This window comes from Aquarana catesbeiana, linkage group LG08 (assembly GCF_042186555.1).
Source record: "Aquarana catesbeiana isolate 2022-GZ linkage group LG08, ASM4218655v1, whole genome shotgun sequence".
NCBI classification, from domain to species: domain Eukaryota; kingdom Metazoa; phylum Chordata; class Amphibia; order Anura; family Ranidae; genus Aquarana; species Aquarana catesbeiana.
The window spans coordinates 32,938,930-32,965,904 of NC_133331.1; the positions used below are offsets into that span (position 1 = coordinate 32,938,930).

Below are 26,975 nucleotides of genomic sequence, written 5' to 3' on the forward strand. Positions count from 1 at the left end.
GTTGAAATTAAGGTCATTAGGCAAGATGAGCCTAAACTTTTCCTCAGACCTGTGTCTGAACTAATTTACTGTTCTCCCCAGAAGGACCATCATAGTTGGTATCCATGGGACAAGCTTCTTATGTTCTATTGTTAATTGTTGAATATGCTAATGGTATGTAAAGTAAATTGTAATATCGCCATCTAGTGGTCCTTTTGCATACTTATAGTTCTCTAGATTTATTACTGTAGGTAGACAGATGTGTTGCTTAAAAGCCACAGTACCTTCCCATAATCCTAGTGGTCTAGACCAGTGGTTCTCAACCTCAGTCCTCAAGTACCCCCAACAGGCCATGTTTGCAGGTTTTCCTTTTATCTTGCACAGGTGCTTTAAATCAGAGACAATGGCTTGGTATTTTGGACAGCTACTTTATTCCTAAAACATGGTCTGTTGGGGCTACTTGAGGACTGAGGTTGAGAACCACTGGTCTAGACCATGTGGTCTGAGAGACAGCCCCAGTAGCCATATTGCATCTTCTCCAGAGGACGCCACATCTACTCTGCAATTCTATCGTCTGCCTAACGTAATCATTGCGGTATGTTTTTAACTCCTTTCCCTAGTTATACTAGTGTGTCAGGACTGTATATTTTGTATATTGTATACACTAATTGAATGTTATTTCTTTTATTTGTAGTTTTATTCTAACTTCCCAGCAATAAAAGTTTGAAATAAGGGCCTTGTGCCTGCCTCAATGAGTTGTTAAGGGTGGAGAGTTAGCTGTCTGTTTAATTATACCTCAGCCACGTGTAATGACGGCAGAACAGCCACAGTAAAATAAACCAGATTAAAAGTGAAAAGTACTTGCAAAGTTCTAGTGTTTGGTTCCACTAGAGTCCAATCCACTGCAATGTTAGTCCAATCTTATGTATTAAGATCATCAGGTCTCATTAATGGCCCTTCCGCACTGAACTTTACCTGGTAATAGTTGCTTGCAGTTCTTATATAGCAGAGCATAGACCAGGGGAGGGTGAAGAAGCACAAGGAGCTGATCAGTTGTGCTACAGTTTACAGAACATGCTGATAAGTGGAAAGAGTAGAGTCATCAAGTGATGAGCACCTCAGCCTGCTACTTTCTCTTTCAGTGTTCAATCACAGGCTGGGGAGTGTAGAGGAGACCTGTAATAGTTAAAGGTCCCACCACTGCCATCAGAATGTGTTGACTGCATTCTTAGCCTAACCCTTCCCAGAGATTTTTCAGTTCTCAGTTCTGTCAGTCACTGGCTCTCTGCTCTTCCCACCCCCCATGATTACTGGAGCACTGGGCTGTGGAAGGGGGCGTGATTGACTGGCTCAGGCTTTCAGTGGCTCAGTGAGAGGCTGAGCCAGGTGCTGGTCCAGGCTCCTGGGTGGATCGCGATCATATGACCAAGATCTTTACCTAACCTTGACCGGCTCTAGCCCACTGTTGTCTGAAAAAGTGTCACAGGAGTGCAGAACAAACTGAACTCCTGTGATCCACAGAAGAAATACAGCCAAACGCGCTTTGGCTGTTCTTCTCCTTTAACCCTTTATACACACAAGCAGTAATCACCACCATGTGTTGTAATCAAAACATGCACAGTTTACAGTGTCAGCTGAAGCTATTCTGAAGTTTAAGATATATCTTTGACACTTGCCACCATGTTTAGATGTGAATGTACATAGTTTAAAATGTGGTCGTTTTCTTCAAAAAGGTAAGGATTCTTTCAATTCCGATTAGAGCATTTAGAGATTTAGCATAAGGGTTTTAAAATAGTGTTTTAATGAAAACAACAGAAACATGGTGTAAAATAATAGTTACAGAAAATATATTACAATATATACACAATAGCCAAAGTAGAATAAACCAGATTAAAAGTGAAAAGTACTTGCAAAGTTCTCCTGGTGTTTGGTTCTAGCAGAGTCCAATCCACTGCAGTGTAAGTCCAATCTGATGTAATAAGATCATCAGGTCTCATAAATGGCCCTCAGCAATCCTTCATAAATTTAATGGTAAACAAGAGCCCCAGGTGCCAATTGCTACAGCTTTCTGTTGACCTCCAGAGGTTGTCGCTGAGCCAGTCCAAAAGGGTTGAGGGGTGTGGTTCAGAAATGCAATTTTACAATAAGACATCCAGCATGTTATTGAATAAAATGAATTCACATTTTAATAAAGACCAAATATAATATAAATCAGATGCAACTTCCCCTTTCTTCCTACTTTGTTTGGAGTCTTCAGACCTCATTATTGTCAGATATGTTTAGTTATGGTTATGTATTCTGTTATGTATTTAACTAGGTAAAATAGTGCACATTCCCAAAGATAATACAGCTCCACCTGTCATGACAGAAACAAGAAGGTCCACATTGCTTGCTGCCTACTAAACGTGCTAGTTGTCTGGCTGAGAAAGGTTATATTTCATATTTCTTAGCAACTGATCTAAAAAAAAACATGTAGCAGGTGAGAGTTTGAGAAAAGTTTTTAACTCTATACCTGTTCTGTCCCCACAGATACAGTATTAGTGCCTTAGCAACAGTGTAATAGCCAGAGAAGCATAAAGCAATAGCCCCCTCCATAGTTCTCTTATGACAGATGTGCTTTAAATTACCGAGCCAACAAAATGCACTTATTCCATCAAAAGGTCCAGAAGAAGAATCCTTGATGGGTTTCAATTATGTACCCGAGCTAAACCCAGTGAGCAACAAAATTGTTACCTAACTAGAACATGAGAAAGAAACTGGGTTAAAAATAGTTTGCAAAATCTTCTCCCAAACTTTATATACTGCTCTTCCAACTTACTTCGCCATTTGTAGCAACCTATTAACTGACTGTATGCAAAGCAGAACCTACAAGGACCTACAAACCTCCCAGAATACCTGGAGTCTGGAATTCTGCTTGTACATTGCCCACTATAGATCTGTGGTGTGGTCAGAATTTTAGAACATGTGAAGACACAGATATTTGGATACGGTCCTACAGCAGGATAAACCAAACTAAACTTGGTCAGCAAAACGAAGGAAAAAACAAGTAACCAAATCTTGTCTGTAGGTTAAATGAAAATGATCCAGTTTAAGTTGGAAGGTCTTTATTTTGTAAAATGTTGCTTCCCAATGAAGCAACAATTTTTATCTTGCTCTTCCTGTATCCTTTGCATAATGCCCCCCCAACCCAACTTCAATGGTAAACTTCCCATTACAGTGACAGATGTTAGCAGGGAACTAAATAAGATTAAAAAAGGAACGTCAAAAGTGTTTTCTTTAGTGGGGTCTACAGTATTTGACATATCCGGTGCTGCAATAAACAATCCAGCATTTTAAAGCTGGAAACTTCACATTTTTGTGCAAATGTCAGGAAAAAAAAAAACAAGTGTTTGTAGACAATCACATTATTAAGGTTCTTTCTTTTTTTTTCTTTTCTCACTTGATGTAGCAATATGCCCTCTAAGATCACTGAAATATTTCTCACCCTCCAGCCTTGGTTGGTCTTTTTCAGAATTTTCTTATGTTCTGAAATCTGAAAGATAATAGAAACACAGGCTCAATAACAGATCCACAAAGCGCATGTTTGTGTCTAAATTTGATATTCCACATCTTTAGTGATTACTTAACTTGGTGCATGCCGCTGGTCTCATTCTGATCCACGCCATCCATTCCTCTTCTGGGTTTACGAAAATGGAGAATTTAAAGACATGACAGACAGAAAAAGAAGAAGAGTTCCAAGGATTCGAACAGTCATGTAGTCCGCAAAAGAGTGCATGGAACGGTCATGGATGAGAATGGATGGATGGTAATTCAGTACACAGATGTGGTCACCATACAAGGTCTATGAATCCAAAGGCTGGTCATGGTGCTGTTACAAAGCTAATGACATTGGGGTTGATTTACTAAAGGGAAAAAGACTGTGCACTTTGCAATGTACAGTTGTACTCTGCAGGTGCAGTTGCTCAGAGCTTAGTAAATGAGCAGAAGCTCTGCTGACTTCCATCATCCAATCATGTGCAAGAAAAAATGCTGTTTTTTTTTATTTTCCTTGCATGTGATTGGGTACTCTTTGCAACGTGAAGCCTTACCTCATTTACTAAGCTCTGGAGCAACTGCACTTGCAGAGGACAACTGCACTTTGCAAAGTACACAGTCTATATGCCTTTAGTAAATCAACCCTATAGTGTTGGGGGTTGACCAAAAATGTCCCTAGTCAGTGTTAGGTTGTCACCCTTTACTCTATGACTTACATGTTGCAAATCTCCATTAGCACACGATCTTAGGATAGACCAAAATCTTCTTGATTGGCTCACTTTTATAAGTACCTGCAGTCACAGTGGATGTAGAGACAAACTTTGAGCCACAGTTCTTCTGCCTATAGCCTATGCTATTATGGAATATCTGCAAATTGATAATAGTACAGGCTAAGGGGTGAATGCCCTAACACTAGCAAAAAAAATCTAAACAAGCTTTAGTTGAAGGCTGCTAGTTTGGTGGGACATTGACATCACAACCCTGCAATAATGAAAGCCAACTATGATGTTCCTTGTGAGCATCCATGTGGCCTTTGCTACATATGTCTGGAAAGCTAGTTATGCACAACACATGGAAACAACCGTACTGTTCAAGATCATTGTTCACTGATTTACAAATTTTTTTTTTAGCTTTTTGTGTTTAGGCCTCATGCACACAGAAAGTTTACTTTGCTCCTCTGAAAGCCAGAACTCCTGGCAGGAGAAAAGCTGCTTAAAAAACAAACCTAAAGCTGCACATATTATACTCGTTTAACTGAGTTTAGTGGCGTAAAGTGTTTGAGCAGTATTGGATTCCATTGGCCAGAATATTAACTTATTCTGGCCATTGGAATGCATTAAAGTATATCTAAAGGCAAAACTTTTATTTTTTAATTTTGTATAGCGTGCGGAGGGATTAAAATGCTTGTCAGCTTTTATTGCTTTCAGTGCCCCTATTATAGTGATTCACCATCTCTATTTGTCCTGTTTACCAATTTTATTGAAAATGAAAGTAAAAGAAAATCCTACATTTTGGGTTATCCCCAGAAAAGAATTAGAGGGGAAATCTTCCAATGGGGACACTAGTTCTGGTGACCTGGGGGTCCCCAAGGAATTCTCTAAATTTGCAAGGATTTACCCTCACTTCCTGATTGGCTATGGGACAGGAAGTGAAAGGAAATCTCCGCAATGGCACACAGATGGTGAAAAAAAAAAATCTGACAGGGGTTATAAACCTCCCTTACTCTATCCAAAAATGAAGAAAAAAGTTTTGCCTGTAGTTCTACTTTAATGCTCAAGCCCAGTGTGCATGAAGCTTTAGCTGTGCATTATAACGCATTATTTTTGCATGCAAAACTATGGAGTTGATTTACTAAAGGCAAATAGACTGTGGAGCTTAGTAAATGAGCAGAAGCTCTGCTGACTTCCATCATCCAATCATGTGCAAGAAAAAATGCAGTTTTTTATTTTCATTTTCCTTGCATTTGATTGTGTACTCTTTGCAAAGGGAATCGTTACCTCATTTACTAAGCTCTGGAGCAACTGCCCTCGCAGAGTGCAACTGCACTTTGGAAAGTGCACAGCCTATTTGCCTTTAGTAAATTAACCCCCATTGTGCGCGCGTTTCACAAGGGTGAATGCAGTCTAATGCCCCGTACACACGGTCGGACTTTGTTCGGACATTCCGACAACAAAATCCTAGGATTTTTTCCGATGGAAGTTGGCTCAAACTTGTCTTGCATACACACGGTCACACAAAGTTGTCGGAAAATCCGATCATTCTGAACGCGGTGACGTAAAACCCGTACGTTGGGACTATAAACGGGGCAGTGGCCAATAGCTTTCATCTCTTTATTTATTCTGAGCATGCGTGGCACTTTGTCCGTCGGATTTGTGTACACACGATCGGAATTTCCGACAACGGATTTTGTTGTTGGAAAATTTTATATTCTGCTCTCAAACTTTGTGTGTCGGAAAATCCGATGGAAAATGTGTGATGGAGCCTACACACGGTCGGAATTTCCAACAACAAGGTCCTTTCACACATTTTCCATCTGAAAATCCGATCGTGTGTACGGGGCATTAGGCTGCTTTCAAACTGAAAGTGCCGGCTGTTAGCGGTAAAGCGTCGCTCGTTTTAGCTGCACTTTACCGCTGTTTAAGCGGCACTTTTGTGCCGCTTTTCAGCAGCTAGCGGGGCGCTTTTTAACCCCAAAGAAGGGGTTAAAAACGCCCATGTTGCCGAGCTTCTGAAGCGATTTTCAGTTCATTTGAATGGACAGGGCGTTTTGGAAGTGCTGTATGCAGCGCTCCCAAACCTCCCCAAAGTTGCTGCTTGCAGGACTTTTCCTAACTTCCCGCAATCGCACCGCCCCAGTGTGAAAAGTCACACTGAAATGAATGGGAGGCGGTTTTCAGGCGCTTTAATGGCACTATTTCTAGCGCTAAAACCTGAAAACCGACTCAGTGTGAAAGGGGTCCAAAGAAAATAAATTTTTTTTCTGTCTATATCCCTGTCACAAAGTTGCCCTCAATTTCTGTCTGATAAAACATTGTCAGCAGAACAGAAACTGAAGATAAATCTTTCTAATGGAGCTCCAGATAGCAAAAAAATAAACCCGACAGGGATAATAATTCTTCCCCAATCGATCCAAAACTAAGAAAAAGCGAAGCGTGCTTGCTGGACATACAAATATTACTTTCCAAATTTGACAAACTTGTGAGCAAGAATGCCTCCCCTATCTAATAAACATGTTTAATTTCACAAAAGCACATTTTTGTGAATCAGGGCCAGAGCTAAAGCCCTTGGGCCATGGGCCCTGTAGTCCTGCTATCCTGGTCTGTGTGACCCTTTCAGATTAATCATTCATAATAGCTTATCTTGACAATGCTACTAATCCGATTATGCCATGAAATTGCCTAACTGTATATTATTAATGGTTGTAGCTCTCAGAGGAGAGACACACTTTAAAACACAGTTAGGCCCCATTCACACCTGAGTGTGGCGGTTTTTAGCTTTTTTCTGGCGTTTTCTCGCTCAATTTGTCGCGTGTATTTGCACATTTCCATGCAGCGTTTTCCGGCGTTTTTGAGCTTTGGCGATTTTTTTATTAACCAATAGGAAAAATGATCACCTGTTTCATCATTTGTTGCTATGTTGTCATCTGCTTCCTGCTCCAAAAACGCCCAAATCTGTCCGATTCAAGCGACAAAAAAGGATCCAGAACTTGTTTGAGCTTCAGACGTAGGGCTTCAGGCGACTTTAAGTGCAGATGTGAACCATCTCCATAGAGAATAAGGGATTTTTTTCCCCTCCAGCGTTTTGTAGCTTCAGGCTTCAAGCTACAAAACGCTCAGGTGTGAATGGGGCCTTACAGCTAATTTACTAAGGATTAAGAATCTTCATTCAAAATTTGGGTAATGTTCATTTCAATTATCCAATCACATAGGCAGCATCTGAGTATTGAGCATCTGAGTGATTGAATATCCAAAGTGAACGGGAATAAGTTAATATTCATGCAATCTGAAGAATTGTGAAGACTCTCAACTCCTTTAGTAAATCACGCCCTGTATATGTCAATCCATCTGCCTATGATTTAAAAAAAAAAAAGTTTTCTTTACTACAACTAAAATAACAATAGTTCAAAACCTAAAAGAAGTCACCAGACAAGAGACAAATCTGAAATGTAGTATCTTGTTTAAGGTACGATAGTCCTGACTATTAACTGTTCATACTTAGTTATACTTTAAACTGATATAAAAAAGATAAAATTTCGTTTTTTGTGAAAAGTACTATCATAAAATTGCAAACACTCACATCAATGTGTACATAGCACAAGTATAGGGGTTGATTTACTAAAGGCAAATAGACTGTGCAGTTGCTCCTGCGCTTAGTAAATGAGCAGAAGCTCTGCGGATTTTCATCATCCAATCATGTGCAAGCAAAAATGCGTTTTTTTTTTCATTTTCCTTGCATGTGATTGGGTATTCTTTGCAAAGTGAAGCTTTACCTCATTTACTAAGCTCTGGAGCAACTGCACTTGCAGAGCGCTACTGCACTTTGCAAAGTGCACAGTCTATTTGCCTTTAGTAAATAAACTCCAGAGTGCACATGGGCAGTGCAATCCACAGAACAATACAATACAAAATACAATGTAAAAAATCCCCAGCAAAATTCCCTCAAGAACAACATCGGAGCTGTCTTTAACAAGGTACATTAAAAAACATTTTTTTCATTACATATATGTGCAAATATATATGAAGCCAAACTGTCATACAAAGTCAACTCTGTAAAGTGTTGTCCCTAACGCTTGTCTAACAGTGCTCCTATTTCAGGACATACTGTATGTAGCAATGAACAGATTGAGAGCAGGCACACCCTAGAGGTAGTCCGTTCCTCCTTTGAGGTGCAGGGACACATCACAAGGACAAACTCTCTTAATGGCAGCTGAATTTCTCCAGTGTGTATCTGAACTTTTAAGAAGGGCTATACCTGTGTAATACAGGATGATACAGACGTCACAATGTTTAATGGTACAAAAAGCAAACACATCATAAAAATGATATCAATGTAACAAATACAGTGCCTTGAAAAAGTATTAATAAACCTTGTAATGTTCCACATTTTGTCATGTTACAACCAAAAATGTACATTTATTTTATTGGGATTTTTTTGTGAAAGACCAACACAAAGTGGCACATAATTGTGAAGTGGAAGGAAAATGATAAATGGTTTTCAACATTTTTTACAAATAAATATGTGAAAAGTGTGGTGTGCAATTGTATTCAGCCCCCTTTACTCTGACCCTTAAAATCTAATGGAACTAATTGTCTTCAGAAGTTACCTAGTTAGTAAATAGAGTCCACCAGTGTGTAATTTAATCTCAGTATAAATACAGCTGTTCTGTGAAACCCTCAGAGGTTTGTTAGAGAACCTTGGTGAACAAACAGCATCATGAAAGGCCAAGGAACCCACCAGACAGGTCAGGGATAAAGTTGTGGAGAAGTTTAAAGCAGGGTTTAGTTATAAAAAATATCCCAAGCTTTGAACATCTCACAGAGCACTGTTCAATCCATCATCCGAAAATGGAAAGAGTATGGTACAACTGCAAACCTACCAAGACATGGCCGTAGGGCTGGGAGATATTCCAAAAAAAAAATCTGCGATTTTCTTAAAAAAAACTCGATTCACGATTCGAAACGATTTTTTCTTTTTGGACACTGCACCGGTCCTGAGGAGCTGCCGGCAGGAGTTTTTAGGTGAGGCCGTGGCTTCAGCCTAGTCCGTGGCGTCCGGCCTTGCGGACTAGGCCGAAGCCGTGGTCTCACCTAAAAACTCCTGCCCGCAGCTCCTCAGGACCAGCGCGGTGAAAAAACAAAAAAAAACTCAAGATTTAAATCGATTTTTTCCCCAGCCCTACATGGCCATCCACCCAAACTGACAGGCTGGGCAAGGAGAGCATTAATCAGAGAAGCAGCCAGGAGGCCCATGGTAACTCTGGAGGAGCTGCAGAGATCCACAGCTCAGGTGGGAGAATCCGTCCACAGGACAACTATTAGTCGTGCACTCCACAAATCTGGGCTTTATGGAAGAGTGGCAAGAAGAAAGCCATTGTTGAAAGAAAGCCATAAGAAGTACCATTTTCAGTTTGCGAGAAGCCATGTGGGGGACACAGCAAACATGTGGAAGAAGGTGCTCTGGTCAGATGAGACCAAAATGGAACTTTTTGGCCTAAAAGCAAAACGCTATGTGTGGCAGAAAACTGCGCATCACCCCGAACACACCATCCCCTCCGTGAAACATGGTGGTGGCAGCATCATGTTGTGGGGATGCTTTTCTTCAGCAGGGACAGGGAAGCCGGTCAGAGTTGATGAGAAGATGGATGGAGGCAAATACAGGCAATCTTAGAAGAAAACCTGTTAGAGCAGGGGTCGGCAACCCATGGCCTGTGAGCCACACCTGGCCCGCCACCGCTAAATCTCCAGCCCGTCAGTGCCCGTAATTAATTCACGGGCACTCGGCCCACGGACAAGTGATTTGATGTTTAATACGGTTATCTGCAAAAAACTGTAGCTATATACCCCATTCAGAGCCCCACTCGTCGCTCAGATTACTTGCCGCCCCTCTCCTCCCCCCTTCCTCCCCGTCTGACTGGCATCATTCTCGGCCCTGCCCATTGAATTGTCAGACGAGAAGAAGAGGGGCGGCGAATAATCTGAGCGCCGAGTGGCGCTCTTAATGAGGTATTTAGCTGCAGTTTTATCATATAACAGACACTTTTGCAGATAACCGTATTAAACAGTGAATAATAGGAATATTCAGGGCCATCTTTAATATTATCTGGACCCAGTCCACAGCCACCACTGTATCCCCCCCCCTGTCCACAGCCACCTCTGTACCTCCCTGTTTACAGCCACCAAGGTATCCCCCTCCCCTGTCCACAGCCACCACTGTACCCCCCAGTCCACAGCCACCTCTGTACCCCCCTGTCCACAGCCACCACGGTATCCCCCCTGTCCACAGCCACCTCTGTACCCCCCTGTCCACAGCCACCATGGAATCCCCCCCTTCCACAGCTACTTCTGTACCACCCTGTCCACAGCCACCTCTGTATCCCCCAGTCCACAGCCACCTCTGTATCCCCCCAGTCCACAGTCACCTCTGTATCCCCCAGTCCACAGTCACCTCTGTATCCCCCAGTCCACAGCCACCACTGTACCCCCCAGTCCACAGCCACCAATGTACCCCCCTGTTCACAGCCACTTCTGTATCCCCCCTGTCCACAGCCATCTTTGTACCCCCCCAGTCCACAGCTGTCTCTGTAGCCCCCAGTCCACAACCACCTCTGTATCCACCCCCCCTGTCCACAGCCATCACTGTACCCCCCCTGTTCACAGCCACCTTTGTATCCCCCCCGTCCACAGCCACCTCTGTACCCCCCCGTCCACCTCTGTATCCCCCTTGTACCCTCCCAACTTCATTTATTAGCAGGTGAATGCGGCCCTCCATGCATTCACATACATTGAATCCAGCCCTTAAGTGGAAAAAGGTTGCTGACCACAGTGTTAGAGTCTGCAAAAGACTTGAGACTGGGGCAGGGGTTCACCTTCCAGCAGGACAACGACCCTAAACATACAGCCAGAGCTACAATGGAATGGTTTAGATCAAAGCATATCCATGTGTTAGAATGGCCCAGTCACAGTCCAGACCTTAATCCTATTGAGAATCTGTGGCAAGATTTTTGCTGCTCACAGACGCTCTCCATCCAATCTGACAGAGCTTGAGCTATTTTGCAAAAAAGAATGGGCAAAAATCTCACTATCCTAGATGTACAAAGCTGGTAGAGACATCCCCAAAAAGACTTGCACCTGTAATTGCAGTGAAAGGCGGTTCTACAAAGTATTGACTCAGGGGGGCGCTATACAAATGTACACCACACTTTTCACATATTTATTTGTATTTGTAGTTTTGAAAACCATTTATCATTTTCGTTCCACTTCACAATTATGGGCCACTTTGTGTTGGTCTATCACATAAAATCCCAATAAAATACATTTACGTTTTTGGTTGTAACATGACAAAATGTGGAAAATGTCAGGGGGTATGATTACTTTTTCAAGGCGCTGTAGTTACCATTACAAATAACCAAGTAAAATCTATATTTTCCGTAGACTTTGGAGAAGCCTGACAGTGACAAAGGCAGAGAAAGTAGACTTTTTACTTTAAAAGTACTAAATTAATAGATTAGATGGGTGAATTGTGAATGGGAGTTGAAAAAAAGGAATTGAAAATTAAGAGAGCTTCCCATAACAACCAGTTGTCAGACAGAACAATGTAATTGTGTAGTAACAATTGAATACATTTTCTTATAACAACTCAAAAACTTTAGCAATACTTTTGCCAAGTGACAAAACTTTTTTCCGTGGTTAAACTTTGTGGTTACGTTTGTGAACATAGCTTTACCTCATTCACTAAAGCTAAGGCTGGCCATAAACGTTAAAATTCTGTCCTATTTCTGCTGAATCAGTTGAAAGTTGAGTCATGGATGACCCCGCAAGCACCACCTGGCTCAAAAAAAAAGGTAATTTTTCAAAAATGATTGAGCTGGGTGGAAAATGATTGGCTAAACAGTGACTGCATCTGATAGGCAGCACAATAGCCAGCAGTGGAGACTCTTCCATCCATGCTGTTATGCCAGGTACACACGGGCCGAATATGGTCAGTTCAGCAGGACCCGGTGTTCTGCCGAGAAAGTTCTGCTCGGCGGATAAGTTCCCCCCCCCCCTCTACTGCGCCTGCGCAGTAGCATCCGGCGGAAATAGCCGAAGCGGAACAGCTGAAAATCAGCTGTACACGGCGCCTGTAAGAGGGCCCCCCCGTGGGCTCGCTTCGCTCGCCACGCTTTGGGCACGGCCTCGCTGCACTCGGCACTTTTAGCTTCCCCCTCTAGGTCCACTTGGATCGTGGGGAAGGAACCTGGACCCAGAGCGCAGGCGCCGTGTACAGCTGATTGAAGCGTTGGAGCTTCGGCTATCTCCGGCGGCTGACAGTAGTACGTACTGCGCAGGCGCTGCACCTGCGCAGTACAGGGGGGGGAACTTATCCGCCGAGGGAACTTTCTCGGCAAGACACCGGCTGACTTTTCGCTCATGTGTACAGCCTCCTGTCCAACAAAAGCTAGTCTCATGACTGGCTTCTGTTGAACGTGCATGCTGGAAAACTGATCAGTGCTGGCAGCCAATGGCGGGCGGCAGTCCCCCTGTCAGAACACAATAGCTTAGCAGGGGAGATCGCTGTACTAACACCTCTTGCGTTAGTACAGTGATCTGTCAGGTTTTTTTTTTTTTCATTCAGCCTGCTGGGTTGAATGAAAAAAAAAATATATAGTGTGTACCAGGCTTTAGTGTGAATAGAGGAATCAATTGATTTTTTTTTCAATTACCCTGTGGGAAAAAATAAAAAAGTGCATGGTCAACTTTATTAAAAGTTCCATTTTGCTAATTGAAGAGTCTCTTGTCCCAGTAAATCCACCCCAGCATCTGAGAGAGGTTTATGTCCCTGCAATGAGCCCAATATGTTATAAGTGTAAGTAGATTTTTACTTTTCATATTAATCTTGTGCTTTGTCTGAAGTTCTCCTTTAGGCACTTGCCGACCGGCCGCAGTACATATATTGTGGCAGGTCGGCTCTATTGCGCGAAACGACGTACCTGTACTTCATTTCGAGCAATAGCCAGCGGAGGCGCAGTGCGCTGATTGACCAGAGAGGGAGCCAATCAGTGGATCTGGCAGATGCGATGTCCGATGGACGCGATGTCCGGCGGACGCGATGTCCGGCGGACGCGATGTCCGGCAGGCGCTATGTCCGCCGGCCATCCGCGATCATTCCCCAGAGGGATAGAATGGCAGTTTGCCGATATAAACAAGGCAGACCGCCGTTCTGTCAGAGATGAACACAGTGATCTTGTGTTCCTGCTAATCAGGAACACAGATCACTGTGTTCATCTGGTGAGTTCCATACCCCACACAGTTAGAAAGCATCCCCTAGGGACACACTTAACCCTTTGATTGTCCCTGGTGTTAACCCCTGCCAGTGTCATTAGTATAGTAACAGTGGATATTTTTAGCGCTGATTACTGTAGTAATGTCACTGGTTCCCAAAAAAGTGTCAAAAGTGTCAGTTAGGTGTCCGATCTTTCCGCCAACAATGTCGCAGTCCCGCTAAAAATCATTGATCGCCGCCATTACTAGTGCGGAAACCAATCAATATACGCTTATTGAGATTTTTTTTCACCAAAAATATGTAGCAGAATACGTTGGCCTAAGTTGATGAAGAAATTTGATTTTCTACATTTTTATTGGATATGTTTTATAGCAGAAAGTAAAAAATAATGTTTTTCTTTTCAAAATTGTCGCTCTTTTTTTGTTTCTAGTGCAAAAATTCAAAACTGCAGAGGTTATCAAATACCACCTATTTGTGGGGAAAAAAAGACAAACATTTTATTTGGGTACAGCGTCGCATGACCGCGCAATTGTCAGTTAGAGGGGGTAAAATCTGAATTGGTTAAAGTGTATCTAAAGCCAAAAAGCCAACTTTTCATGTTTTAGATTTCGTAAGAATAGTTAGAACCTCTTCCAGTTTTTTATTGCGGTCTATGATCCCTCTGGAGAAATTGACCCTCTCTAATTGTCCAGATGACTTTTGTTGTGGGACTAAAAGGGAGGAGAAATCCAAAATATTGGGTTGCCAGCCAAACAGGAAAAGAAGGGAAATCTTCTAATGGGGAGACTACTTGTAGACTAAAAAATGGGTTTCCCTCACTTTGGAGAGGTTTCCTCTTTCTCTCTTTCTGTTGTGTCTACAGGACAGGAAGTCAAGGAAAATCTACTTAATGGGAAGTATGGAAAAAAAAACCCTGTGGTTTTGACCATCGCCTAATTTATCCCAAATGATAAAAAAAAAAATTGGCTTTACATACACTTTCCTGTTTTCAAGCTAAACTGAAAAATAACAACTGAACTCTGATTAGCTGTTAGATGAAACAAACCTCTTTTTCTACCAGTTTATACAGAATACCCCTACATGTCTGGTGTCATGGAATTAAAATACTTGAAAAGATATTTTAATAAATAAACATAATCTCCGCACATACCAGCCTTCTGATTTCCCGCTCACATTCCCGCTTAATTTTAGAGATCTCCTCTTGATGTAAATGGAAAACGCTTCGGATTTCCGCAGCCTTCATCTTATCAGCCTGCATCACGACAGTCAAGGCTTCCTCCACTTGTTTTTTGGCCCCTTTTAGCTCGAAGATCTCCTGCTGCATTTTGTTTTTTTCAGATTCAAAACTTTTCTTGGCCTCCTCCCTGGCCTCGTTGTACAGAACAGTTTTGACTTTTTCAGGGGCGGCATCTCGAAGCGCATTGACCACCGCTTGCAGCCTCTGATTTTCACTGTCTTTGATCTTTATCACCCGGATGAGTTCAGATTCGTGCTGCCTCAAGAGGGCTTCCCGTACAGCTTGCAGCTCCTTCATTTTCTCCTCGTGCAACTTGGCCTTTAGCTCAGTCACAATAACAATGCTTTTATGCTGCTCGTGCTCTCGAATCTGTCGGATCTCCTGGTTTTTCTCTCTTTCGAGTTTGTTTACCTGGTAGTACAAAATGAACAAATGTACAAAACGAAACATTATCCTTTAATAACTTTTCATTTCATTGCAGCAAACAAAGATAACCAAAAAATGGAAAATTATAAAGATTCTTCGATAATTATGTTTTGGTAATTTTTAATTAGTATTTTTAATTGCAGCCAGAAGGTGATGAGTTCTAAAGAAGAGCAGCAACAAGCCTGAAACCCAGGGAGATCGGACTACATAGGGTACAGGTGGCTCACAAAGGACACAACCCACCGCTCTCTCTCTCCCCTATCAGAAAGTACTATCTTAGCAGTTATACACTGGGTGCTTTCAAGCAAATGGTACTAGGCTTTCTTACCAGAAAGCCCAGAATGCTTTACAAATTGAATGCCATTGATGTACCCTGTATTAAAATATATCTAAAGCCAAAGCTTTATTTTTCATTTTCTATACAGTAAGGTATGGTCAAAACTAGGGTTTCACCGATACCACTTTTTTAAGGCCGTGTACAAGTACCAATACTTTTTTTCAAGTACTTGCCAATACCAATTACCAATATTTTTTTAATGTCATGTGACAGTAGCACTGATGGGCACTGATAGGTGGCACTGATGAGGTGTGGACTGTGTCAGTAGTTTTTATGTTATTTTTTTACAATTTAACTTTTTACAGTTTCTTTTTTTAAATTTTTTTTACAATTTATATATTTTTGTTAATAGTTTTACAATGCTTTCTTTTTTTGAACGGGGGGGGGGGGATGGACACTGTCAGTGTTTATTTTATTTTATTTTTTTATTATTTTTACAATTTTACTTTTAAATAATTATTTTTTTTACAATTTTTATTTTTTTTTATTTTTTTGTAATCAACCCTCTGGGGGGGGGGGCTTTGGTGAGATATCAGGGGTCTAAGAAAGGGACTAAGGACACAGATTCCCCAGTCCCTTTCTCTGCAGCCTCAGCTGTACTAAAGATGAATGGACAGGAGACAGGGGCTCCTGTTCATTCATAAACTGAAGCACAGTTTAGGATGCTCAGCTATGAATGGACAGAGTCAGTGATCACTGATTCTGTGCATTTGGAAAAGGAAGGAGTCGGTAAATGACAGATTTACCCTCTTTCAATCCTGACAGATCTGGAACAGGGGGGGACAGGAGGAGGACACGGAAGGGGAGCAAAGGAGGACACGAAGGGGGAGCGGAGAAGGACCGGAGGAGGACACAAAGGGGGAGCGAGGGAGGACTGGAGGAGGACACGAATGGGGAGCGGAGGATGACACGGAGGGGGAGCGGAATAGGACATGGAGGGGGAGCAGGGGAGGTCACAAAAGGGGAGCGGAGGGTGAGCAGAGGAGGATACAGAAGGGGAATGAAGGAGGAGCAGAGGAGGACATGGAGGGGGAGTGAAAGAGGAGCGGAGGAGGACATGAAGGGGGAATGGAGGAGTACATGGTGGGGGACCTTAGGAGCACGGAGGAGGAAATGAAAGAGGACACAGGAGACAATCGGGGATGATTGGTGCGGTGTTGGTGGAGTTACAAGCACTGATCTCCCTGTATAGATTTCAATAAAGCAGCTTAAAGCTGCGGGAGGGAGAGGAGGAGAAGTGGCTGTCAGCTGCTTTATTGAAATCTATACAGGGAGATCGGTACTTGTAACTCCACCAACACCGCACCAATCATCCCCGATTGTCTCCTGTGTCCTCCTTCATTTCCTCCTCCGTGCTCCTAAGGTCCTGGGGGAATTACAAGATTGGTGCTTGTAATTCCCCCACCGCCGCACCGATCATTCCCTGACTGCACAGGTATCGGATTAGGCATCGGAGCATTTGCATGAGTACTCGTGCAAATGCTCGGTATTGGCACCGATACCGATACTAGTATCGGTGCAACCCTAGTCAAAATCCCACGTGAGATTTTTTTTTTTTGCCATCTTTATCCTATTGGGGAGACATCCCTCTTTCTATTCTGTACTTTACATCCAACAGTAACAGGAAGTCTCTCCCATGGGAGGTAAATCACCTCTTAGACAATTTTCACTTGAGTGAGTGTTTGCACTGAAATATTTTCCTGCAATACCTCCTCTTGTGACAACTCAAAATTTTGGATTTCCCTTTCAGTCCTGGTGACCATAAACAAAAGAGAAATAGAGAGATGCAAATGTATCTACCAGGTACACAGACAGATAAAAAAACTTGACAGGTGTTCTAATCCTTTCCACCCATATCCAAAAAAAAAAAAAAAAAAACCACAACACAAGTTTTGGCTGTAGATACACTTAAAGTGGAATTCCAGCTTACAGCTATCTAGACTTAAAACTGTACCCCCCGCCCCAACACTTATCCAAATAATCTATGTAAGAAAGATGCATATACTTACCTATTTTCAGGCTGCTTTGGTCCGGTCACGTGATTTCCCATGCCAGCCAGTGGTGGCTGCAGGGGAGAGGAGACAGCGCTCAACAATGGCTGGTAAAGAGCGGTGAGGTCACCTATAGGCACCTATGGCCCATCTGTTGTTGGCACTCCCTCCTCTCCCCTGAAACCACGCTGGGTGACACACGGGAACTGAATCACATGACCGGATCGGAGCAACTGAAAATAGGAAGGTATTAAACATCTTTCTTACCCAGGTTAGTTAGCGTAGGAGGGAGGAGGGTATAGTTTTTCAAATTGCAGATTTGATAGAATTAAAAAAAAGATTAAAAGTTTATAAACTTAAAATGCAATTGGCCAGACATAAATTCCATAATTTCCATAAGATATTCCCGTAAAATTCATTGACAAATGTGTAATACAGCATATAAAGAAGGCAGCTTTGACAAGAACGTGGTGCCAATATGAAAAAATTTGTTTCTAAAATTGCAGATTTTATAGAAATTTAAAAATAGATTAAAAGTTTATAACCTTAAAATAAAATTGGCCATCAGGCATAAATTCCTTGAATCTCATAAGATATTTCTCGTAAAAATCATGGATATATATGTAATATATAAAGACAGCTGCGGTGACAAGAACGTGGTGCCAATATGAAACAATTAGTTTTCATAGTTGCAGACTTGATGGAAATTAAATAAAAGATTAAAAGTTTATAAACTTAAAATAAAATTGGCCATCAGAAATAATTTGCATAATTTTCATAAGTAATTTTTTGTAAAATTCATGGATAAATGTGCAATATACAAAGACAGCGGCTGTGACAAGAATGTGGTGCCAATATGAAACAATTCATTTTTCAAATTGCAGATTTTATAGAAATTATATACAAGATTAAATGTTTATAAAGTTTAAAAAAAAAATTGGTCATCAGACATAAGTTCCATAATTTTCATAAGATATGTCTCGTACAATTCATGGATAAATATGTAATATATAAAGACAGCGGCTATGACAAGAATGTGGTGCCAATATGAAACAATATGTTTTTAAAATGGCAGATTTTATAGAAATTAAATACAAGATTAAAAGTTTATGAACTTAAAATAAAATTGGTCATCAGACAAAAAATTCCATAATTTTCATAAGATATTTCTTATTTTAAATTCATGGATAAATGTACAATATATAAAGACAGCAGCTGTGACAAGAGCGTGGTGCCAATATGAAACAATTCGCTTGTGGAAAATCTCTTTGCTGCACATAGCCAAAGGTCAATTGCTATCCTTTCCTATAGAGAAAAAGAATGAAGCCTTCCTTACACATGGGCCACTGGCAAAATTGGGAAGAAGACTGCAGTGATCCTTCGACCTTCACAAACTGCAACTCATTGTATATTTTACCCTATATTTTACACTTTTCATGCACCCCATTCCAAGAACATATGACTGTTGGTAATTAGATGGAGTGATCAAATTTAACCAGCCTTATCTCTTCCAGCATGTAGAATAGCTTTTTTTTGATGGTCAAATTGCTTACAAAAAAAGGTAAAAAAAAAAAGTGGAGAAAAAAACTTGTATTATTTCTTGATTTATGTTAAAGCGGAACTTCGCTCTCTCTATCTACATTGACAATTTTTTATCCTTCCCAGATAGCAAGGATAACTTGCCACAAATTTGTGGCAGTGTTGAATTGTAAGTCTGTTGACTTGCTGCACATTTTCACTGACAAGTTGTACACTTGCAGAGCGCTTGAAGCACAAGTTCTAGTTTACCTTTTTCCCATTTGTAACAAATTTGCATGGCAAGTCTCTAGCAAGAGCAAAGTTGCATTGGTGATTCTACAGAAAGAGCTCTGCAAGTCTACAGCATAAGAATTCAGCCACAGTGACCTCCTGTGGTGGGATGACTATTGCACAACATATCTGAAATAGAACTTGCAGTAGACTTGCAGAATGTTTGCAAAGAAAGTTGATCTGATCCACAATGTTGCAGTTCCGATAAAAATTGCAAACCGCCGCCATTACTAGTAATATATATATATATATATATATATATATATATATATATATATATTTATATATAATAAAAATGCCATAAATCTATTCCCTATTTTGTAGACGCTATAACTTTTGCGCAAACCACTCAATATATACGCTTATTGTGATTTTTTTTTTTTACCAAAAATATGTAGAAGAATACATATCAGCCTAAACTGATGAAGAAATTTCTTTGTTTACATTTATTTGGGGGATATTTATTATAGCAAATAGTATAAATTTTTTTTTTTCAAATTTGTTGCTCTTTTTTTGTTATAGCGCAAAAAATAAAAACCGCAGAGGTGATCAAATACCACCAAAAGAAAGCTCTATTTGTCAGAAAAAAAGGATGTCTATTTTGTTTGGGTACAGCGTCGTATGACCGCGCAATTGTCAGTTAAAGCGACGCAGTGCCGAATCGCAAAATAATGGCCTGGTCATTAAGGGGGAAATTCTTCTGGTCCTTAAGTGGTTAAAGACTTCGACACCTTTTGACATTAGAAATTCTTGATTCCAATGAATTCTGGTGATTTTGTACTTCTAAGGCCTACAGACTTGCTGCTGCTGCCAATAAATCTAGCTTACAGGGATGAATGTAAAAGCTTTCCAGCCACGACTTAAGAATAAGCATCCTGCATGCATGACTAAGCTCTATGGATAATGTTGCAGTGTGGCAGTGTTATCGGAGAGTCTTCTGCAGATGGGACGTCTCATTTAACATCCTGACTCTGCATAAAAATATGCAGCTATGGATTTCACCGTAAAGGTTATGTAGGGTCTACTGAACAGTGACTGAGCTTTACATGACCGACTAACCGAGGGAAAAACAAATGACAGCTACAATAATAAGGCCAAGATCAGCAATAGATGTACCTGAAAAAAATTTGATGAATAAGACCTTGATTACAACATAGCGTGCTTGGTATTGTGAGTTGTCATGTATTCTTACATAAGTTGCATTACCTTGAATGAGACCATCCAGGCCAACACAGCACAAAGGCAATATATGGGACTTTATGCCAATGCATGGTAAAGCAGTACTAGTTGGCTAGTTGTACTAGTTTACTACTTAAAGGGATAGTCAGCACTCAGGATGACATCCAAAAAATAGTATTCCTTAATTGAAAAGACATGTACAACTCTGTAAACACAGCCTACGCGTTTCGGACGTTAGTCATGACACCTGTCTTCCCTATATCCTACTTTGTCTGCCTTTGAAAAAGTATGTCTTCAAGAAATCTCACCTCTACCTAACAACTGAACCTTTATTTTCCCATCATACTTTTTGTATCGCTTCCCCTTCTCTTTAGATTGTAAGCTCTCAGGAGCAGCCCCCCCTACCCCCACCCCCATAACCCTCTTGTCATGAATTGCGTCGTAACTATACTGACTCACGTTATATTGTAAAGTGCTGTGCAAACTGTTTTTACTATATAAATCTTAGATAACAATAATACTGGTCGCTGTTTCCAAAGAAAGTCATAGACTCCATTTTTCAATGCATTTTACTGCATTGCAAAATACTAAAAAATGCACAGCAATGTGCCAGGTGTAATTATAGTCCTAATAAGGGAGTAAAATCAATTTATCCATTTGGTTTATCAAGTGAAAGGCTAAAGCATTAGAAGATAAGGAAACAAGGTCACAAAAACTCAGGAGAGTGTGGCACACAGGCTGGAAAGGAAACATAGGCCACAGCAGCACCTCATTTTGTCATGTACAAGGACACAGTGATTAATTTGGAGCCTTTGCTAGCTGCTGGCTATTACTCAGCACTGTAGCTCAAGACACTGCAATGCACACCTAACCTAATCAGGGTGCTTAAGTATATTGCTGGACATGATGCCTGTGCCCAACCAAAGAGTTAACTGCCCTGTTCATACCCTGGATTCAGGTCTGTATGATTTAGCATATTCCTGTGCTGAATTATTCCTGCAAACTGTTTGGACTGCATTTGTACTTAGCTTGTACTTATCCCTGCTTATCATTCATTGCTCTGTCTGGGTAGAAGTGGCAGCGAGGCGCCTAATACAAATCCTTAAAAAGTAAGCATTTTTTTTTTTGAGCCAGATCACCTAGGTTCAGCGGGTTTTCACAAAGCTAGAGATAGGGGGTCACCGAGAAATCTATATATATATTTGAGGCACAAAAAAAGAGCCAAAAGAGTTCTGAAAGGCCAAAAAGAATTTTATTGGTTCAGCAAGTGGCAAAAGGATAAAAAAAGACAGCTAAGTTGTTTCAATGTGACCATGCTTCCCTGCTCTTTGGCACAGGCACTTTGTCACGGTTTCCTCTTTTGGTTCTGATTGATATACCCAGGAATCTAGCTTTGAGTCCAATATAGAGACAGGTCCATAAATACTGGGACATTGACACAATTCTAATCTTTTTGGCTCTATACACCACCACAATGGATTTAACTGCAGACTTTCAGCTTTAATTTGAGGGTGTTTACATCCAAATCAGGTGAACGGTGTAGGAATTACAACAGTTTGTATATGTGCCTCCCACTTTTTAAGGGACCAAAAGTAATGGGACAGATTAACAATCATCCATCAAACTTTCACTTTTTAATACTTGGTTGCAAATCCTTTGCAGTCAATTACAGCCTGAAGTCTGGAACGCATAGACATCACCAGACGCTGGGTTTCATCCCTGGTGATGCTCTGCCAGGCCTCTATTGCAACTGTATTAGATTCCTGCTTGTTCTTGGGGCATTTTCCCTTCAGTTTTGTCTTCAGCAAGTGAAATGCATGCTCAATCGGATTCAGGTCAGGTGATTGATTTGGTCATTGCATAACATTCCACTTCTTTCCCTTAAAAAGCTCTTTGGTTGCTTTCGCAATATGCTTCAGGTCATTGTCCATCTGCACTGTGAAGCGCCGCCCAATGAGTTCTGAAGCATTTTGCTGAATATTAGCAGATAATATTGCCCGAAACACTTCAGAATTCATCCTTCTGCTTTTGTCAGCAGTCACATCATCAATAAATACAAGAGAACCAGTTCCATTGGCAGCCCTACATGCCCACGCCATGACACTACCACCACCATGCTTCACTGATGAGGTGGTATGCTTTGGATCATGAGCAGTTCCTTTCCTTCTCCATACTCTTCTCTTCCCATCACCCTGGTACAAGCTGATCTTGGTCTCATCTGTCCATAGGAAGTTGTTCCAAAACTGTGAAGGCTTTTTTCAGATGTTGTTTGGCAAACTCTAATCTGGCCTTCCTGTTTTTGAGGCTCACCAATGGTTTACGTCTTGTGGTGAACCCTCTGTATTCACTCTGGTGAAGTCTTCTCTTGATTGTTGACTTTGACACACATAAACCTACCTCCTGGAGAGTGTTCTTGATCTGGCCAACTGTTGTGAAGGGTGTTTTCTTCCCCAGGGAAAGAATTCTTTGGTCATCCACCACAGTTGTTTTCCGTGGTCTTCCGAGTCTTTTGGTGTTGCTGAGCTCACCGGTGCATTCTTTCTTTTTAAGGATGTTCCAAACAGTTGATTTGGCCACACCTAATGTTTTTGCTATCTCTCTGATGGGTTTGTTTTGTTTTTTTTCAGCCTAATAATGGCTTGCTTCACTGATAATGACAGCTCTTTGGCTCTCAGATTGAGAGTTGACAGCAACAGATTCCAAATGCAAATAGCACACTTGAAATGAACTCTGGACCTTTTATCTGCTCCTTGTAAATGGGATAATGAAGGAATAACACACACCTGGCCATGGAACAGCTGAGCAGCCAATTGTCCCATTACTTTGGGTCCCTTAAAAAGTGGGAGGCACATATACAAACTGTTGTAATTCCTACACCGTTCACCTGATTTGGATGTAAATACCTTCAGATTAAAGCTGAAAGTCTGCAGTTAAAGCACATCTTGTTCGTTTCACTTCAAATCCTTTGTGGTGGTGTATAGAGCCAAAAAGATTAGAATTGTGTCGATGTCCCAATATTTATGGACTTGACTGTATACTGTGGCACTTGCTAAGGCCCTGATGGGGGGTTGCCCCAAAACATGTTGGTTGCCTTTTGTTATGCTTTTGGCACTTGCCAATAAAATCATTTTTGGACACACAAAATATGTGTTTGGCACTCGCTCTGCCTCCACTATACATAGATTGCTCTGTCTTGGACATGGACTTCAGATTTTAGATCTGTTTGTCTGTGCCTGATCTGCTAGCTCTTCTGCTGTTTGCTCTGACCATCTGTCTAAGGCAGGGGTCTCAAACTGGTCGCCCTCCAGCTGCTGCGAAGCTACAAGTCCCGTGAGGCATTGCAAGGCTGACAGTTACAAGCATGACTCCCACAGGCAGAGGCATGATGGGAATTGTAGTTTCGCAAAAGCTGGAGGGCCACCAGTTTGAGACCCCTAGTCTAAGGACTTATACCACTCTAACATCCGTGATTCCTGTTAGTCAGCTGTCAGCCCTGGTGTCACAGTGGTTCCACCAATCTCTGTGCCAAGCAGACTGTGAATGAGAGGATATGGTGATGCTGTGACAGGCAATATGGATATCATAGCCCGTGTTTATTACAGTTGTACATTACAATTCTACAAGCACCAAAACCATAAGGAAAATTAATTTATAAAGGTGGATGTATTTACCTTATGTGCAAGGTAAGCTTGGTATGACTTGACAGTGTTCTACCATGTGAGTCAACATACTCACCTTACTCTTTTCCTGTTGGAGTTCTATTTGGATATCAGTAAGTTTGGCTCTCAGGTCTTCATTGGCAGCTTGCAGGGAAGCAGATGAGTCGGTTCTCTCTGCTTTAGCTCTGCTGCTGGTGCCCTTTTTTGACATTGTGAGGTGGAGTGGCAGGAAGGGCACAGGCCCAATCAGAGAGAGAGCCCCTCTGCCACAGAGTCACAGAGCCAAGCCTCCCTGGTCCTCTTTCTACATTTTTCTTCTTTTCTGGAAAAAGGAAAAAAAAAAAAAGAGAACACATTATTATTATTTCTTTTTAATATAGTGCCAACAAATTCTGCAGTGGTGTATAATTTAGAAATGAAAATATAACTATAGAAGGAATAAAGTCATGTAAGAAAGGGTGGGAAAGCTGTGAGCTGAGGAGCTTGCAGTTCTGCTTATGGAAAAAAGATCTCTAATACAGTCTATATATTTATAGTCCTAAGGGTAGCCACTGCACTCTATGTATGATGTAGATGCCCGGGTGCTCACCCACAAAGGAATCCATACCAATCTAAAACAGGTAAACTCATGGGTCTTGCAGCAGCAACAGCATTTTATTCTTAATGTTTCGACAGAGCTCATGCTTGAGAGAGATGGACCAAACTTCATTGAAACACTGCCAATAAAATACTGTTGCTTTCATGCATCTCTGTTGCAAGACCCGTGAGTGCCCCTATATCTATTTTGGATTTGTCTATATCTTTATGTGTGTGTGTGTATATATATATATATATATATATATATATATATATATATATATATATCTCCTGCCTTTACACGCACATGAACTTTAATGACATCCCAGTCTTATGCCCCGTACACACGGTAGGATTTTCAGACGGAAAATGTGTGATAGGACCTTGTTGTGGGCTCCATCACACATTTTCCATCGGATTTTCCGACACACAAAGTTTGAGAGCAGGCTATAAAACTTTCCGACAACAAAATCCGTTGTCGGAAATTCCGATCGTGTGTACACAAATCCGACGGACAAAGTGCCACGCATGCTCAGAATAAATAAAGAGATGAAAGCTATTGGCACCTGTTAGGAAACCATGGCATGGCTATGCATGCGCTGGATCATGTTTCAAGATGGCGATGCTGGAACAAAGCAGAGCAAAGAAAGCCTTGTCTGCAAGATGGACTAGTTAGTATGTATTTTTAAGTTGCATACCTATCCTACAAGTGTCCCTTGTCCCTACAAGTGTTAAGAACTTAAGAATTTTAAAATTCATATAGGATAGGTTAGGGTGAATTCCCTCTTTACTTACTGGCATTAATTAAACCCACATCCACCTACTTTGTCACTATGGTTATCCAAGGTTGAAAATATTAAGGACACGGAAGACCAAGTCCTCTCCTCACACAACCTACATGAAAATTACAACAAAATATAGTTCTCTTGGAGCACTTTTAAATACTGACTAGGCAAAGGCATTATTCCAAATTGCTACTTAATTTAGGACATTTCTGACCCTTACCCTTTACTACCTACATCATATCCCTCTTTTCCCTTTCTTTTTTTTCTATTTTGGGGGAAAAAAAGAAAGGGTAGAATTTGTTTTTTAGTTTCTACCTCCCCCGACTTAATGCTGATTTATAAGTTGTTTAACTTTTTTATTGACCCATTTAAACGTTATTGTTTATTAACTGGACATCTATTCTGTTTTCTGATACTGAGATGTTACACATGTATTTGTTGAATTAGTTTATTAATTAAAAAATAACCCCCCCCCCCCAAAAAAAAAAGAAATGCCTCTTTAACATCGCCTTCCCAGTCGACTGCAATGCATTTTGCCAACATGGCATTTTTAAAGAAGTCTACTGACCTATACCAAAATTTCAAGAAATAAAAACTCTCAATTATGCCGATCCCTAATGAACAGTTTTAAAATGTGCTAGTGGCTCTTTTGCATAATAGTACTTTCATTTAATGTCTAGAAACCCTTTATAAAGAAACTGGGCAGGTTATCTACAACATGCAGCCCTCTGCAAATCCTTTTGGAAATTATCCCATTGCTTCAGATAGCCTCTGGACTGAAATTACACTTTCTTACACATAGGTACAACAGTTTCAGTCATTAGTTTTCCTTCTCTTTTATTTTTATATTCATATTTTTTTGTTTTTCATTCTTTATTTTTATACTTTTGTTTTATTTTATTCCTATTTTTATCTTTTTTTTTAAATTATACTTTATCATGCTCTAAAATACTCTAAATTACTCAGTAAAGCCTTGTACACACGATCGGATTTTCCGCAGACAAAACCTTGGACTTTTGTCTGAAGGCGTGTGCCTGGATTTTGTCTTGCATACAAATGGCAAGGAATTGTCAGCCAACAAAAACAAACATAGTGACGTACTACGTGGTTTTTCAGCTCTTTCGCGCCACCCTTTGGGCTCCTTCTGCTAATTTCGTGTTAGCAGAAGTTTGGTGAGTGTTGATTCACACTTTTCAGTTCGTACTTTTCATTTCGTGCTTTTCAGTTTGTTTCTGAACACCCGTTCGTCAACCAGACACGTTTTGCGGAATCAGAGAATATAACGTGTTATTTATTATTGGCCTTGGAGTTATTGCTTTGACCCAGGAACAGGAGGAGGAGGATTTTTTGGACCAAAAATTGGTTGCTTTATTAATCGTGACCAATTATGTCATATGCCTTTGCTGCGGGAGCTCCAGAAGAATAATCCGGATGTTTTTCAGAATTATCTCCTGATGACGGACCCCTGCTTTCACCAACTCT

General features: G+C 41.0%; 1 protein-coding gene across 7 annotated transcripts in view; it reads right to left on the reverse strand.

Moving 5' to 3' along the window:
• Positions 1-26,975, reverse strand: part of JAKMIP3 (Janus kinase and microtubule interacting protein 3) — a 278,385-nt gene that overhangs the window by 166,495 nt on the left and 84,915 nt on the right. For all 7 annotated transcript variants that reach the window (XM_073595683.1, XM_073595682.1, XM_073595684.1 and 4 more), the window contains exons 2-3: positions 24,209-24,454; positions 14,645-15,142 (exon numbers count right to left, since the gene is read on the reverse strand). In XM_073595683.1, coding sequence (XP_073451784.1) covers positions 14,645-15,142; positions 24,209-24,343 — 633 coding nt within the window. In that variant the 5' untranslated portion in view covers positions 24,344-24,454. The remainder of the gene's footprint in view (positions 1-14,644; positions 15,143-24,208; positions 24,455-26,975) is intronic.